The sequence below is a fragment of the Mustela putorius genome, unplaced genomic scaffold (assembly GCF_011764305.1).
Source record: "Mustela putorius furo isolate JIRA1106 unplaced genomic scaffold, ASM1176430v1.1 tig00003942_pilon_pilon_pilon, whole genome shotgun sequence".
Lineage (NCBI taxonomy): Eukaryota > Metazoa > Chordata > Mammalia > Carnivora > Mustelidae > Mustela > Mustela putorius.
In genome coordinates this window covers 7,780,325-7,798,232 of record NW_025422087.1, presented here as the reverse complement: position 1 = coordinate 7,798,232, position 17,908 = coordinate 7,780,325, and the positions used below count along the sequence as shown (strand labels likewise).

Here is a 17,908-nt window from a genome sequence, read left to right as displayed (position 1 = left end):
TCCTAGGATTTTTCTCTATTTTTCATGGATTGAAGCCATACTCTTCTGGATCCAATTTCTTCCTATTATTTGCTCTGTAATTTTGCTGGTACATACCTTCCACTGGCGTCTTAGGACAGATTATATTGAAGGTAAGCTTTCTAAGTCCCTACATAACTGTGGATTCATTGTTCTAGGAACTTAGTAGGATCTTTAGATATGAAGGTTCATGATCAGTTCTCATCTGGAGTACATTCCTATATTATTTCTTGAAAAATTTCCTGCCCTCCACTTCCGTATTTTCTTTTTGGAACTCCTCCTTGTCTGATGTTAGACTTTTGTACTTGACCTTTTCAATCTTTTACTCTTGTCTTCAATATTTCCATTTCTTTGTCATTTTGCACTACTTTGGGGTCATTTCTTTGACTTTATCCTTCAAACTTTTTACTAAACAAGAATCACATTGTTGATGTCCAAGAATTTTTTAATATTCTCTGTTCTTTTTTGACTTTGTGTGTATTTAATTTCCTGCACAATCTGTTTTTCCTGGTTTGATTTTCTGTTTATTTATTTTGTTCTCTCTGTTCCGCACTGAACCCTTTCTTAGAATATTCTTTTGATGCCTGGCTGTCCATTCATATTTAAGAAAAAAGTACTTAAAAACTGGTTAAAAAAAACTGTATGTATGGGCTCATCTTATAAAGAGCAAGTCATACCCTCCACAGATCGGCCGTGAGGCTAGTCATTTTCTTCTGGGACCCATCCAAAAAGTCAGTGGGTGAGATCCGCTTTTTGGGAGCCATTCAGAGACTTTCAAAGACGGGGGTGGGGGGGGGGGGGGGGCACAACCTTCCCTTTTGCCACCAGGGAGACAGATGTTATCTGCTTGGAGGCCACAGAGAAGTGACAGGAAGTTTGTAAATAGAATTCCACTTGAGCTGCTTTGTTCATCCCTGTGTCTCACCCCCTCCCCTTTGCTCTGTGTAGCGCCCCGAACTTCCACCTCCCTCTCTTTCAAATTTTCCCAAAAGTAAACCTAAGGTCTCTGGCCTGGGAGTGGGGGCAGGGTGTGAACATTCTCTATGACTAAGTAATGATTCGACAAAAACCTATTTACATCATTGAATAAAAGCTGTTTAAATTAATACTCATTATGTATTTCATACTGCAGGATGTGACCCCTCCAACTACCCAATCCATACGTTTGGGAGCTTTATGCTCAAAAAATCCACCTGCCTGTATCACCTGGGTGTCACCTGGGTGACTCAGTCCATTAAGCATCAGATCATTAAGCTCAGGCCATGATCCTGGGATCAGACCCCACATAGACTCCCTGCTCAGCAGGATGCCTGCTTTTCCTTCTACCTCTGCCCTTCCCCCACCACCACTTGTGCTCCTGCTCTCTCATGCTCTCTTTCTCATGCTTGCACTCTCTCTCTCTCTCTCAAGTAAATAAATGAAATCTTAAAAAAAAAAAAAAAATCCTTCCCTTTAGCTTCTGTAATCACTCCATGTGGGGAAATCCCACTGTTTGTGAGCAGTTCTGCGGTGGGGTGCGAAACCTAGAGAAAGCCTCAGTGCTGGTGGAGGACCCTGGGCACAAAAGGATGGACCAGGGGAGCTGGAGGCTTTGGAGTCAGGCCTCTCACAGATGAGCCAGATACTGTAGGTCAGAGGTTGTGGACGTAAAAGTCATAGAGAAGATTTGTTTGGTCTTTGTCATACTTAAACAAGATTTTTGAGATAGCTTTAAAAATCAGAAAATTTCACACAAAATTCTGAATTTCTAGCTTCTTTTGAAATCACAGAGAATCTGACAAGACCATACCTCATCCCTCCTGACGGGGATTCGGCTGCAGCAAATGCTCACCAAAGGCCCCAGGCTCTCCTACAGCTGGCCCACTCGAAGCAATTAAAACAACCTTTTCACCCCTGTTGGACACTTTGCAGCTCCCCAGCAGATCATGAATTTACCAAGATCCCAGCCCATGTATCATTCTGAGATGCCTCAGCAGAACTGAATCTATAAGGGGGCACCTGGGGGACTCAGTCAGTTAAGCATCTGTCTTTGGCTCAGATCATGATCCTAGGGTCCTGGGATGGAGCCCCGCATCACTGGGTTCCTTGCTCAGTGGGGAGCCTGCTTCTCCCTCTGTCCCTCCCCCCTGATTTTCTCTCTCTCTCTCTTTCTCTCTGTCAAATAAATAAAATCTTTTTTTAAAAAAAAAGGAAAAAGAAAAGAAAAGAACTGTATCCATATGAAATTGGTAATCCAAGATTACAAATTGTATAGTTGTATACATTAATTGTATTGTAGGTACAGGCACTCCATAAAATTTGATTGAATTTCTTGTATAAAATAGACGTATTTCTAAAATCAGTTTATTACCCAACATAATAAAATTGATATAAAAGTCAACATTGCATTCTGAGGTCATAGACTCTGATCATTTCAAGTCTCTGACTTACTTACACCTGTTGGGTCTCCTTGATTTTCCTGTCACCAGCATTTTTGGATCTTTTATTCCTTGCCCTCTATTGTTTTTATCCTCAGACTATGCTGTGTTCTTGAGCTTGAATTACTAACTGTTGTGAGATGAAAGTACATCAGGAGTCTGTAAGCCATTCCAAATTCATCATCTCCAAGAAGGCCCAAGCAAAAGAATTTGCAGTTACAATTATGAAACAGTCATCAGTTACTTTGAGGGGTCATGGAAAATACAATGCTTGAACAATGAACATTTTCTTAATTTTAAAATGGAAGAAAGTGTGGATTTTTGAAATAATAGACCCAGAACTGAAGTTATGTAATGGCTTAATAAAAATTAACTTCTTATGATATTCTTGAGGTCAAAAAAAGAAAAGAGTTCTATCTATCTATCTATCTATCTATCTATCATAGTACTGTCTGCTTGAATAATCAAGGTTGGAAAGCTATATTTTAAGAGTATTCATTGATTAAACAAAAATTTACTAGGTGCTTACTGTCAAACACTGACAGATGTTTGCAACATTGATTAATAGGAGATGTCCCGCTGAAAGAAGGTGACTAACAACATCCCACAGAGTTGACTCACAGCCCTATTTCTTTTCAACATTTTTATCATCAAAAGGATGAAAATTCACAAAGCATTAATCTGAAAATTTGGAAATGCTGCAAAAAAGCTCACTGCAACAAGAGTCCTACAGACTGAAATGCTGTAAATATGTGCTATAGCTAATAAATTAAGTTTTAAAGTGATGACAAAAATATTTCCTTTTTCTTTTTATTTTTTGCAGCTTCTAACAACAATCACAGTTCTCTGCCCTATTCCTCCTCCCCAGTCTTCCCAATCTCCCTTGCAAAGGTAAACACCACTGACTCCTCTGACTTTTGAAACTTACACATTTCCATACTTCCATACTTTCTCGACAGTATTCACTGACTTATGGGAGGTGAGGACTTCGCTCTCTGACCCAGGCAGTTCAGCTCTAGAACAGGTTTTGGATTTGGGGTACAGCAGTCCTCCATACTGACATTATTCTGCCAACATGACTATTACTCACAGCTGGGCTTTATAACATGGTAATTAAGACTCTGTTTTCTTTCTTATTTTTGTTTTCCTTAAAGTTAAAAAGGAAATTGCGTTTTTGTTTCCTTGTTTTGTTTTGTGTGTGTGTATGTCTGTGCCCATGGCTAATTCTTCCCACACTTTCCAATAGCCTGTTAGCAGAAATTTCTACACAATCACATCAGTCTCTAATATTTTTCTTGGAGATACACTTCTAGAATCTTCTTCCCTGCTGGAATGGTTGTTCTTACTTTTGAGGTACAGTTGGCTTCCTGGGTTGACAATTCATCATCATGTTCCTGGGTTAGACCTACTATTTTGTCTCTTCCTTCTTGTCTCCATTATGTTGCTCATAAAGGGTTCATGGAAGATTTATTTTTTGAGACGGTGAGTATCCTGAAATCTCATTATTTTACCTTCATAAATGGTTGGTGGTCTAAATAAATCTCAAATTCTGGTTGGAAATACATATTTAAAAAAAAATTTTGGTTGGAAATACTTTTCATTCCCTTCTTTGAATGACATCCCTTTCTGGTGTTTGCGGTAGCCATGAAAACACAGGGCTCAGTTCTGCTACGAGGAGTGTTGCTCCCCTCTTTGTAGCCACCACTTCACAGGCCCTATTAATTTTTTGCAGCTTGTCACAGGCTACTCTCCCTTACGAATAAACATGGTAGGGGTACTAATGCAGACCCATTCCTGCAGGACAGTGACCCCTTTCAATGGGCAATATTGGCTCAATGGCTCCTCACTGGCCTGGCTGGATCCTTCTCAGACCTGTACAGCCATCTGAGACTCTTTCCAGCCAAACCTATTTCTTGCCCACTGTCTTTCACAGGTGTTAGACATGTGTCACGGTCTAAAGTCTCCACCTTCTGTGGCTCCATCCTCTTTAGCCTTCACAGTTGTTTCCTTCAATAAATGTTGTGCACATATAACCCTGTCTTGACATTTGCATCTCAGAAGACCTAAACAAACACCTGTGAGGTTTCACTTCTTGGAAGGCAAAGAAAATGCCATTCTGAGTGATATTTAGGGGGTAAATAACTTCCCGGCACAAGATGGTATCCTGATTGCCAAATATTTCATCAGTGGAACCTGAGGAAATGTCCTGGTGGAGGGGAATGACGTTCTAGGTGCAAGCATCCAGGGAACGGATCGGTTCCTGCTGTACTGTCCTGAGACGCCATAGAGAGATCATAAGAAGCCAAAGTCAAAGACTGAATATAGAGGCAGAGGGTCTCATGGGAAGTTCACAGAGAGGCCCTTTTCCCCCTCAGTCGAAGTATAGGCACACCTTAGCCTCAGACCTCAGACCTGGTAGAGATGCAGAGCTCCAGAGATGTGGAAATGCTCGACCAGGGTAGGTGTGTATTATACCAGGGAAAGAACCCTGATTGGGAAAACCTAACATTTCCCAGTCATGTTTCTCTGAAACATGGGAAGTAGTGACTGGGATCTTCAGACTGTTTGGAATGCTTAGAGACTACAGAGATGGCCTTCCTTGCCCTAGTTAGACACAGTGCTTTGCTGTGCTGAAGAGGCCTCGCCCTTCAAAGGCAGCAATGCCTCCTTCAGCAGCTGACAGACCACTAATGAGGATTAAATCCTGGGGTTAAAACCTGGAAACAGCCAGGCCTGACAGAGGAGGAAAGCATTATATACCGAAGTAGCTTCAAGATTTAAAATGTACTGGCAAAAACCCAAAAAGTACCACTGGGATTGAATTTTGAGGGCCCTTGGCTCATGGACTGGGATATAAGACAGGACAAGATAGAATACATTGACTAGGGGGCACTTTCTCCAAAAATGTGTGTTAATGTTTTGGCAAGGACTTAAGGAGGCAGGGCAAACTTGTTGCTAGAATGCTCTGAGAAGCCTAGAAAAAGTGATGGCCAACATTGAGTCAGCAGAAATGCTTGAGCTTCCTTGACAGCTGATGGAGGAATGAATACAAGAAGCTGAGAGAAGTAGGCCTATTGGAATAAATGTATTGCGTAAGGCCAAGTAATCCACCAGAGTTCTATGTCTCAAACAAGCACCAGAGGGAGACACGTCATTCACCAAGGCCATCAGGAATATGCTAGTGAGGGGGCACCAGCTTCACTAAGAAATTTAGTGGCATCCAGAACCGGAAGTGTGCACTGAACACTTGTGGCAGCTCAAATTTTTTCTGTACATCAGATTTTAAGAGAGGTCTTGGCAAATTCTAGCTTCTTTCCCTCCCTTTCCCCTGATGTTTCAGCCATCTTGAGTCCTGAAGCTGGGGGTGAATGGCCATCTCGTCTCTTCTGTCTCATGGCACACTGCTCTCCCAGATCGACACAAGCCCTCCTAGGTGGGGTGCCGGCACTCCAGCCCGAGCCACGTGAGCCCACACCTATGTTTGTAACTGAAGTTGTTCCGGAACGCAGACCCTCATCAGGGAGGAACCCCCATTCAGTCCCTCATCATTTATGGCCACCCTCTCATGGCACGGACACAACTGAGTACGTGCGACCCACACTGCATGACCCACAAAGCCTAAAACCTAGCCCTCTGCAGAAAAGTTTGCCAGCCCCGATCTCACCCCCAAAACTCTTAGCCATGCCTCCTTTCTTGGCACCCCCACTGCTCCTGGTACTTACTATATTAAGATACTTATACATTATTTGACAACTGTTTCTCCCCTACTAATCTGTAAGTGATAGAAGGGGAGGGTCTTACCTTATCCTTCTTTTGGTGCCCATGAGAGACCGAACACCCTTAAGCCACCAATCACCAGCCTCCCCCACCAACCCCATCCTCCTCTATACCTGGGGCAAAGCCCAGCCTCAGAGAGAAGCCTTTTGTCCTCTGTTTGTTCAGGGAGGCTTTGAAATGGAACCCTGATCAGGAAGGGTGAAAAGGGCCAGGGGATTGGCTCACAGCCCCTTGAGGCAAATAGGAGGAAGCTGAGTCTCTCAGGCCGCCTCAAGAGAGTGCTTAGAAAATATCCATGCTAAGGCTTCTGACTGACTTCAGATCATTTCAGGGAGGATGTACGTGAGCCCTGAGCAAAAGACCCTAGCACCATTGCCCATCTCTCCCAAGCCCCTGCAGAAAGGCCAGAGAGCGAGTAAAGAGATGCCAACACCAGGGGAGAATCAGGGTCACTGATAGGAGAAAGGGCTGGAGGGAGAAGACCACGCGCTGAGGAATCCAGAGAGATGGGGGATTCCCCATCTCATGCAAGAAGGAGGAGAAGCAACCCCAAAAGGCTGGCAGGACCCTGGAGGCCAAGTACATTCCCTAAGCCCCCCCCCCCCCCCCACTTCCCCTGTGACTTTGGAGCCATCCCCTGGACCCTTACAAAAAGAACCTCTAAATATAGCCAGGAGTCCCTATTCTCTTCAGGACTCCGAGCCTGGACAACTCAGCCCCTTATCCTCAGTCGTCCACACCCATCTCCAGCTCCTTTTTAATGATCCTGGGACAGAGACATGTCTGAAGGCTCTGCTCCTCGTTGACCACGACCCAGGCCTCGCCCAGCCCCCCCCCCCCCCCCGCGCGTGGATCAACTTTTCATGTCCCACTTTACTTTATCCTCCAGTGTCAGAAGATACAGAGACCTCTCCAGGGTCGCATTTGTAGTCTCGGAATTCAGCAACACGCCTGCCTACCACACAGCAGGCTCCCAAGAAATGGGCCCTGGCTACCTGTCCAGTTCCCTCTAATTCTTCTTGGTGGAGGCTTTAGTATGAAGAGAAAATACTAAGGAAGAACAGACTGGCCTTTTCAGATATTTGAAAGGCTGTCTCGTCAAAAAGCAGTAGTTTTACTCTTTGAGGTTTGGAAAGGCGAAGAGCCAACCACGGGGGAGTCCTGTCCTGAAACCCTGAAATGAGAGGTAGGCTTCCCGTTCAATATAAAAGATAAAATCGAGTGGGTTACTTGGGAGGAGCTGAGTTCCTCTTGCTGCAAATAGTTGAGCAAAAGCTAAAGGACCCCAGTAGGTTCACTGTAAGTGGTTTATTCTGAGGAAAAATTTGATCTGGGATTGTCCTCAGTCCCTAATAATCCATTAGAATGGATTATTCCAATCCATTCTAATTATCAAATAAAGGCGCACTATAGACAAGGAAATAGTATTTACTTAACCATTGTATTTAAGCTTATGGACGTCCCTGTTTTCAGTTTCTTTTGAGTATTTCATCAAACCACAAAGATAATGGTTCGTGGATGATGTTCTGAAGTCCATACTTAAAACAAGAAAAAAGTCTACTTGGAGACTAGAGTTCACTAAATATTCATCTTTAGTTTAGTCATATATCAAATTATAGGAGTCATAAACTTTGGTATCCTTCTTTTAAACACCAAGTTGGGTCCAACTAAAGGTACTGGGTAGTGTGTTTTATGTAAAATAGATGATTTCAAGAGTGATTTGAATTGGTCAAATGCTATTGAAATAACTGCAAAGATTTCACTCCACTGGATACCACCAGTTGCAAATGAAGAAGTTAAGTGGGACAACAATTTCTAAAGTATTTGCCTAATTTGTTTCTTCTCAATAGCTTAAGAGGACCATTTCCTATGTACTTTCACTCTCTTTACTATTAGGATTTACAATAAATTCATACCTCACCTTTGCAGAGTTCTTCAAATTTTTCAAAACATGTTAACATTCATGATTTTGTTTTCCTTCTCACAATATATCTGGGAGGTAGGCTGTCTGACAGAGATCGCTGGTTGTCCTGAGTGATCTGTTCCCACCCAATTTCAACATAATTAGAATTATTTGCTGAGCTTCTGGTTCCACAGCAGGACAAGAATTCCCAGGTTCCTTACACCACCTGAACGAGTCCTGCCAATGGGACACGAGTGGGAGGGACGGAGCAGCCTCCAGGTCAGGCACTTACAAGGTTACGTTCTTCCCCGTACCCCTTTCTCTGTCACTGGATGAAAGGTCTATTATTTGCCCTGGAAACGCACAAAGTTCATATAGCTATCTGAGTAGGAATGTTTTCCCTGTTTTTCCTCACTGCTCCTCCCCCAGACACTATGAGAAAGCAGAGTACAAGTATTCAGTTTAGAAGAAAGAGAAAAAGGGGACACGTGAGTGCCTCAGTCCACTAAGCCTCCAACTCTTGACTGAGACTCAGGGTTGTGAACTCAAGCCCCACATTGGGCTCCATGCTAGGTGTGGAGCCTACTTAATAGATAAAGGGCGGAAAAAGACATGCTGAAATAAATAGAGATTGTTTCACATCTGCATTTATTCCTTCATTAGAAATTAAATCAGGGACGCCTGGGTGGCTCAGTTGGTTAAGCGGCTGCCTTCGGCTCAGGTCATGATCCCAGCATCCTGGGATCGAGTCCCACATTGGGCTCCTTGCTCGGCAGGGAGCCCGCTTCTCCCTCTGCCTCTAGTCTGCCACTCTGTCTGCCTGTGCTTGCGCGCATGCGCTCTCTCTCTCTCTCTCTCACAACAAACAAAAAAAAAAAGAAAGAAAGAAACAAACAAACAAACATTTATTAAAAAAAAAAAAAAGAAATTAAATCAATTATATTCCTCTGTGCCAAGGACTGAGAGAAGCACTAAACATATAAAAATAAATACGATACTAGAGTCTGTGACTTCAAGGAGTCACAAATGAGTGAATGATCCATACTGCTTGTTATCACATAATGGGAATATTTAGGTTGAGCCTTTCAAGGCTAAGTAGCAGTTTACCCCAGGATAGAGAGGCAAAGAGATATAGTGATCCTTCAGATTAACTTTGTGCCCAGAATACATAAAGTAGAATATATAAAAAGTAGATTATCTGTTTAAGTATTTTATAAGCTAAACAGATATCTTACTTCTCTTATAAGTATATTTATCAGTTTAAGCATGGATTACAAGTATAATTTAGCAGTTTCCTGAGAAGATGTGAATCCTGGAGGACAGGAATTATGTATTTTTACTCACCCACTCTTTATTTCTTGCCTTCCCGAAAGGTACGTATTCTATTCTCCTCCTACACCTAAACTTTCCTTCATGCCTTAAAAAGATGACATTCATTGAAAGAAAGACACATTTTGTACAAATTGATTTTAATAAAATTCTGGCTTAGAACAATTATGTTGTTTGAAAAATTAATATAACTCAGAAGCATTCTATACACCAAAGGCATGACTAACTATGTAGTCAGAATCACAGTTCTGCATTCATTCATTTTGTACTTAAGAAGTACACATTGACATTATTTGAAAGCTGAGTAGTTTGTATTTTACCACTTTTCTACTGACATTGTTAAATATTGCTATGATTTTGAAATTATTAGTTCTTTTCCTATTCTTATAATGTTTCTTGGACTTAACTGTAACCTTTAAAAAACACTATGTTCAATCAGATATTCAAAGAGGAGTGAGTCAAGCCCTTTGGAAGATTTTCTGATGAAACACACTCAGGAATTCAGTACTATTCTACAAAATAACTAACTTTCAACCCAGTGGATTCCTCCTTCTATGTAGCAAATATATTTTAATGAGAGGAAAATTGGTAAAGCGCTTCCCAAAAGCATGTGGTATATATAATTGGAGCATGTATCTGGCAGATAAATTGCCTTCACTCTTACTTGGAAAATGAAAAAAAATCAGGCTGTTAAATGCCAGGAGCCACATACTGAGTACGTACTGACCACCTACCTAGGACAATATGGTACTTGAGGATAGATGAAGCGAACATGGTTTCCTTACTTAAGGAATCACCCAGCTAGTGGAAGAGTAGAAGAAGGCTAATGGTTATATGAAGGAGGCATCAGAAATGAAGCACAGTGGGATTCCAGAGAAGAAAGAGATGGCATTCAGGTGTGGAGCCAAATGGAACAGATGAGATGGTTCTTGAAGAAAAGGTGGGATTTTAATAAACAAGGGACTTTGTCTTGTTTGCACATGATGGTGTCCTTGAGAATGTCCATCATGGCGCCCTGCAGGGTGCAAGGGCAGAAGCAAGGACATCAGTAAGGAAGTTATTCCAATTACCCAGGCAGAATCTGACAGGGGCGTGGATCTGTGGGCTGGAGGAAAAGGGAGAAGTGGTTGGACTCTGGATATATTTGGAAAGTAGGTAAGGCTGTAGGATTTGTTGATGGAGTGAAGGTAAGATGTGAGACAAAGGGAGGAGTTAAGATGTGGGGCTCAACCAACTGAAAGAACAGAATTGCCATAGTAGAGTTGGGAAGAGGAGAAGTGGAGAAGGTGGTTGTCCATCCAAGCCTGGAGCTCAGAGCACAAGTTCTGGTTGGAGAATCAAAACTTGGAGTCATTAGGATCTAGAGTATTCAAAGAATTCACCTGGAGTCAATCTAGAGACGAGCCCTATGCCCTCCAATATCTAGAGGTGTGGTATGGAGGACACAGGAATCACCAGTGAGCTGAGAGGGGGAAGCAAGAGAGCCATGCTGAGGAAGTGTGTCAAGAAAAGAGAATAGTGTCTAGACATATGCTGCAGACAGATCAGCTAAGCCAGGAGCCTTGATTTTAATGCATAGCCTGCTCAATACCAACCTTGTGTGTATTGGACACCATCAGTGTCCAAAGTATTCTCTCCTCATCCCACCTCAAATGAAAGATGGTGTCTTTTTCCACAGGTTCCCAGTACAAACATTTGCTAGACTCCTGCTTGGGAGGCCACATGTATCTTCAACTGAGTCCTGGTCCTCTCAGAAACCCATGGGCAGAACAAAAACTCAGAGGCACTGCTGGGGTTGGAGTCCCAACTATAGGCCTCAGTGTATTTTGGGGGACATCAAGAATCATTTTCAAAGCTGTGAAGGCATAGCAGTCTCTCTTCAAGACACAAAGGAAACCTGTGTCCTCTTTCTGGGTTTTGCTCAGATGAGCAAAACAACCTGGGCTCCTAGAGCTCTGTGGGGAAACCCTTCTTTTAGTTCTGTTTCTCCTTCTGTCTCTGTCCCTCTTTATCTCTTTTATACACACACACACACACACACACACACACACACTTGGACTGCTTTTCAAGGTTTACCTCAGAACCAGGACCCGAAAAGAACAGGGAGACCTCCATTGTGAGCAGAGCCGCCCCCTGCCCCCCCCACTCCATTATTCATTCCGAAGTTTGTTTGTCCTGCCTCCTGCTGTCCAGGCCATCAGACACTGCTTATTGAATGGGGGGATGTAACAGGGGGAGGAAGCTTGGTTCAAATTCTCAGTCTCCTTAGGCCACCTGTAAATTAGTGGCACAGAATAGGACAGGGAAGAGGTACTGGCTAGCTTCATCCTTCACCAGCATCAGATCTCCAAATGCAAAAATAAATACATATAAATATACATATTTATATTTATGTAAATATGAATTTATATAAATATTTATATATAATTATATATTAAGGGGCTTAGTGGCCCTGACAGCAATATCTAAGCCCTGGCTGAAATGTTCTATTACCAAAGTCTGCAGCATATGTTTTATCTTTCAAATAAGATAAAAACTTCCCTACCTCCCTCTCCCTAACACATCCACAAAGAAAGAGCATTGAAAACAGAACGAAAATATCTCATATGAAAAACTTAAGATACTGTCCTTGATGATGACGAGTTCCCTCTTCATAACATACAAGAATGATTGAATTCCAAACCAAAGAAATTTGACAGCGAAATTAATATTTTACAGCAACTAGCATTTTGTTTGCAGCATCGGCAAAACCAAGGGGCCACCTGTTACTAATTCCTTATGAATGCAAAGTCCACTGTGCTTCTGGGAAGGATGGTTAGTGTTTGTCAAGTTTTTTGTGTGAAGATACAAAAATATAACCGAAAATCTCATCAGAGGGCCAAAAGTCAAATAAGAGAGAAACAAGAGAAAAAGAGTCAAAAGCATGTTGACTATTTCATATATCAGAGTACCAGAAAGCTCCTACAGTCCCAATTCCTGATCTTATAATGCAATGCTCATGTAAGTTACTATAATAAAAATTGATGACTTTTGTATACAAGTTTATTACACACAGTTTATTACACACTCTAAAAACAGAACTTGTGTGATTTAATTCTTAGAGTGATTTTGCAGGAATGTTCTATTAGGTCCTCCAGCTGGTCCACAAATCTCTTGTTTCTGGTATGCACTAAAATTTGCTTATGATCTTTTCAGAAGAGGGGCCGGTTCTTCCCATAACTTTTCTATCACCAACCATGAACATGTGATGTTTAGGGTCTTTTGAGCCCTTAAAAAAAATGACAGACTGAAAAAGATTCCTACCATGGCTCTAAGGTATCTTAATGAAAAAATATATACCCATATGAAATCAGCGTTTTCTGGTCCAACAAAGCCAGCATTCTTCTGCGATCTGTGGTAGCAAACAGGAGCTGACATACAGCCTAATTTAGCCATTTTCACAACACTAGAGGCAACTCAAGCACTGAATCACCTCATAACCCAATGCTGTTCTGCCTGATTATCTATGGCTTCCATTAAAAGTGTGTAGAAGTGGTTTTCATCTTGAATTTGCTCAAAATATGTGGCCTAATTCTCAATTTTAACTAGGTCTTCAGTAGGCTCACAACCAGAAGTTCGACATTTCAACACTTTTATTAAAATGTTTGCACATAAAAAATGCTTTCTCTCATGATATGAAACTCTGTACGAAATGTACCAACAACTGACATCATTATAAAGGAAACTTCAAATCCATGAGACCTAATCTTGAGCACTAAGTGAAGGAGAAACAGGAGGAATTATGATTTGAGAGGCGCCTTTATTGCGGCATATCAATAATCCAGCTATCAAAAGGTATTAAGCCTTTGCACAAGGCTATCAGAATCAATTGTGTCAGGGTAATAATCTCATCCCCACGGAATCCCTGGAACGGGAGAAAGGATCATGGAAATACAGGTGTAGGACACAATCTACAGCATTCTGTAGCTGACTCTGTATTTTTATGGCTGGCTCTGTTTAAGATTCTATAAGGGGTCTTCACACCCCTGATGGTTAGTATGGCTGATGGATGCCCTTGTACCTGCTGCAGAAAGAACTTCCAAAGGGTTGAAGTTTGGCTTGCCAGGAGATGTGATTTTGACAACTTCCCATTTGCTACAGTGTGTACTTGGGCCACACACACGGGACAGATCTTATTGGATTAACACTGAACTCATGACATCTCCACAGGCTGCAGCACAGAGTAATGCTATCTGCAAGGCTCCCTAACAAGCCTGTTTCTTTCATCCACCCTCCTCACTCGCTGGGTAGGTGCTATGAGGAAAGCGTCCCCTCCATACCTCTAGGGATTCTTCTGCTCCCCAGAGAAAGGAGCTCCCCTTTCTCACTCCCCATTCCCAACTGCTTGGCTTCCCAGGGAAGCCCCAGCTCACCCCCAGAATGCGAATCCTAGGAGACCTCCTGAATGACTTCAAAGGGCTCGTCGTCGTCTAGGCTGGAAGCTCAGGACCCCCACTCGCCCCTGGCGTCTCCAGAGGCCGTCTCCCCGCGTGGCCCTCTGGCTGGCCCCTCGAACTCACCAGGAGGAGGTTGTGCGCCACCAAGTACCCAAGCCGCGGGCTGCCCCGGACGCCAGGGGCCAGGCGCCCGGTGGCATAGCCGTGCCAAGCCACCACGTAGGGGTTGTCGATGGTGATCCAGTACTTGACCTGGCCCCCGAAGTGGCGGAAGCAGAGCTCGGCGTAATCCCTGAAGTGGTCGGCCAGGGCGCGGTTGGCCCAGCCGCCGTAAGCGTCCTGCAGGCGCTGGGGCAGGTCCCAGTGGTACAGGGTGACCACAGGCTGCACGCCCAGCTCCCGCAGCCGCTCTAGCAGGCGCCTATAGTAGCGTAGCCCCTCGCGGTTGGGGGCGCCCGCGCTGCCATTGGGGAGCACCCGCGCCCACGAGATCGAGAATCGGTAGTGGGTGACCCCAAGCTCACGCAGCCCCTCGGTGTCCCGGAAGACGTTATTGTAGCCGTCGCTGGCCACGTCCCCGGTAGCGGGCGGGGACAGAGGCCGGGCGCCCGACGGCAGGCCGGCTACCGGAGGGTCTCCCGGAGGCTCCGGGGGATTGTGGGTGAACGTGTCCCAGATGGATGCGCCCTTGCCGTGCTGCTGCCAGCCGCCCTCTGTCTGGTAGGCGGCGCTGCCCACGGCCCAGCGGAAGCCGTCGGGGAAGGTGTCGTGGAGGAGGCCGGCAGCCTCGGGGGCCGGAGGCTGCGCGAAGCGGGCCCAGGTCTGCGCCCCGTCGCCCGGGTCGGCGTACAGGCGGCGGCCTCCCAGGGCCAGCAGCAGCAGCAGCGGCAGCAATGGTGGCGGCGGCGGCCGCAGGCGGCGCGGTGGGGCGCGGGCGGACATGCTGCGAGGGAGCAGGGCGCTGGGGCGCCGCGCCGCACCCCCTTTATGCCCGCGCCCCGCCGCGCCGCCCGCCCCCACCGGCGCGCCCACCCCCGCTTCCCCGCGGGCCCGGCTGGCAATAATTACCTGAGAGGCGGCGCCTCCCCCCGCCCTGGAGTGGGGGTGGGCGGGGGCGCAAAGGGCAAGCGAGTGCCGGGGAAAGGGCGCGGCAAGCCCGCAAGGTGCAGCGGGCGCCACTCTCGGACTTCGGAGAAGAGGCACCTGTTACCCGCTGCTCCCCGGAGGCGCGGCGGATGTCTGGGGACCCACGTTCTGTCCGCGCCGCCTTCTCGTTCCCCTCCGCACGCACCCCAGGGAGAAGCCATCAAGCTGGTGTTCCTCGAGGAGGGAAGGCGGCCCACCAACTTTCCCCGAGTTTGCGCGGGTTCTGTGCGGGCTCTCTCGGAGTCCGCCAGCGGACAAGCACCTGCTTTCTCCTTGCTCCCGCTGGGAGGCCGAAAACAGTTTCAGACTGACATTGCTAGAACCGATTGGAAATTGGCTGAAATCTTACGGCGAGGGCAAGGTAGGGAAAGCCAGGGGGAATATTTGAATGCTGTGAGAGAATGACTCGTGGCAGACTTTCCCTTAGAGTTTTTAGGTAAGATGCTCTCCTGGAGAGCCGCCCCAGTATCACAGGGATGGATGGTCCCTCCCCAAGCCCCAGTCCAGAAAGGAAGACAAAGGAGATGCTTGGGTCTCCTTGACACTTTGCTTTACTGTCCCTCATATAGTTACCTTTTAACCATTTCAAGCCAGTACTTGTTATTAAGTTAGAACCTGCAGAATTACTTGGAAGAATAATTCTTCCCAGAAGATGGAAGGTGGCGCCCAGAGGAAGGAGAAAGTGGCCTGTTTGTGTCATGATAGTTCTGATCGTTCTTATTAAAAGGAAAAAAACCAAAAACCAAAAACAAAAACGAAACAAAACAAAACAAAAAACTTAAAGAAACAAAAAACAAAGTACCAAGGTTTCAACTCTGAATAACTGTTGTTCACTTTTTTTTAATCCTTTTGCATCTGTTTTATGAATAATCACGTGGTAGCTTTCAGCTCTGAACTTAGCAAGCAACTTCTCTGTGGCAAGTTGTGCCCACAGCTGTGCTGGAGGCATTCGTCCCACGAATGCCACTTGAGCCTAGAAGGGAAAGGGCTGGAGAGATTTAGCCAAGCAACCACTCCCACCCACTACAACAAAAGATTTTTCCAGTTGCCAGGGAACCTTTGAGAGAAGCTGTGGAGGCCCAATCTCCATTTGAAGGTGTATATAGACGGTCTATGAGTAACTGATGTCCATTTGGGGGCAGGGGGCGTGGGCAGCCTGGACCTCACCTTTGTAATCCTGGGTGGAACAGCCTTTTCTCCAAGCCTTAGGAATCTCATCTGTAAAATACAGGTTTGGGGGCACCTGGGTGGCTAAGTCCTTAGGTGTCTGCCTTTGGCTCTGTTCATGATCCCAGGATCCTGGGATAGAGCCCAACATGGGGTTCCCTGTTTAACAGGAAGCCTCCTTTTCCCTCTCCCCCTACCCCTGCTTGTGTTCCTTCTTTTGCTTTCTCTTAAAATATATATATATGTAAAAAATATATTTTTATGTATGTAAATATATATGTTTTACATATATAAATATATATTTTTATTATATATATATAATAAAAAATAAAAGCAAAATGCACATCTGCCCTTTCTCCTTAGAGGGTCATGAAGTGCAAATGTGAAAATGTATACACAGATGACTCAGTCATGGAAAACACAGACAAACTTAAGATCCTGCTAATATCCTTCCCTTCCTCTCCAGTCCTCACTCTGGGCACATCTGCACCCGTGCTCGATGACTAAGATCTTCACTGAGGTACATCCATTCTTGTTAAATGATCATCCTTGTGCTGTTTCTTACAAATGCAAAAGCAAGAAAGGTGTAAGTGTTGCCGACACAGGTGTTTTTATTAATTTCCTTTAAATGTAAGCACAACAAATTTATTCCTTATTAAATGGTCCCAACTCTAGCTAGCATATATCATCATGATTAGTAAGATTAAGCCATCAGACTGGCACAAGACCTATCATGAGCATTTACATTTTTAATAAATGTGAAATAACAAACAGTGACACCTCGACAATTAAAAATATTACGCCACATAATGACACAGGCACATTCACTTCCAGTTAAATGAAAAAGCTATGTCTGCCTGTGGGATCACATTTCCCTTCTGCAGCCCACGACTAGAGCATTTGCTGCATTGTAGCTTGTTAAGTTTCTATTAGAAATGCTTCATGGGGCTCCTGGAAAATAGCTTAGACTTAAGCGTTGGCTTATTGATGTACGGTCTGTTTGCTCAGGGCAGATTGTATCTACTGTAACTTTTATTTAACCAACAGTTTAAAAAATGAGAGAGGGTTTTTATTTTTGTTTGTTTTATTTTGTTTTGTTTTTTGCAGTAGTACTAAAAAGAAAAGACCTACTTGATTAAATGCTCACATTTGAAGTTCATCTCTTCTAAGGTAGACATCAGAACTTAAGCATTCGCAGAGATATTCCCAGATGATAGTTTATCAAAGAAGGAGATTCATGATAAAGTTCTGGAACTTGCTGTTTTTTCAAGATTTGCTCATGGTTATTAAATTCTGGATTCCTGAACTGTGAATATGTGCAGGTGCCCCTCCTCATTTGTTCAGTTTTATTTTGGTTCTTGTGTCTCACAACCACCTTCAAATTCTAAAATATGGGTTTTGTTCAATGCTTTGTTCTCCGGCAAATAAGAGATTAATTCCCTGCTGTGCTTTGAATGTGAAGGTGGAGTTATTGATGCGTGAAAGGAAGGGGAATTTTTAAAATTTACTTACTGACTTCTGCCATGGTGATGGTTTTCAACAACCTAGATAAAGGTGGTCTTCAAGCTACCCATCATCATCCACATTCCTTCTCCAGTACCTCCTCATCAGAGCTTCTCCTGTGGGCTTGGGGGACCACTGGATCCCTCCCTGGCCAAGGGAACAGAAGGAAGTCCATTGACTGACAGAGGCCCAAATACAACACCAACCTCACA

At 44.4% G+C, this 17,908-nt stretch overlaps 1 protein-coding gene across 1 annotated transcript in view; it reads right to left on the bottom strand.

Moving 5' to 3' along the window:
• KL (klotho) overlaps nucleotides 1-14,851 on the bottom strand; it is a 40,605-nt gene extending 25,754 nt beyond the window's left edge. Inside the window, exon 1 of the mRNA XM_013044888.2 lies at nucleotides 14,004-14,851. Within this exon, the coding sequence (XP_012900342.2) occupies nucleotides 14,004-14,822 (819 nt within the window). The 5' untranslated portion in view covers nucleotides 14,823-14,851. The remainder of the gene's footprint in view (nucleotides 1-14,003) is intronic.
• Nucleotides 14,852-17,908: the final 3,057 nt, after the last annotated feature.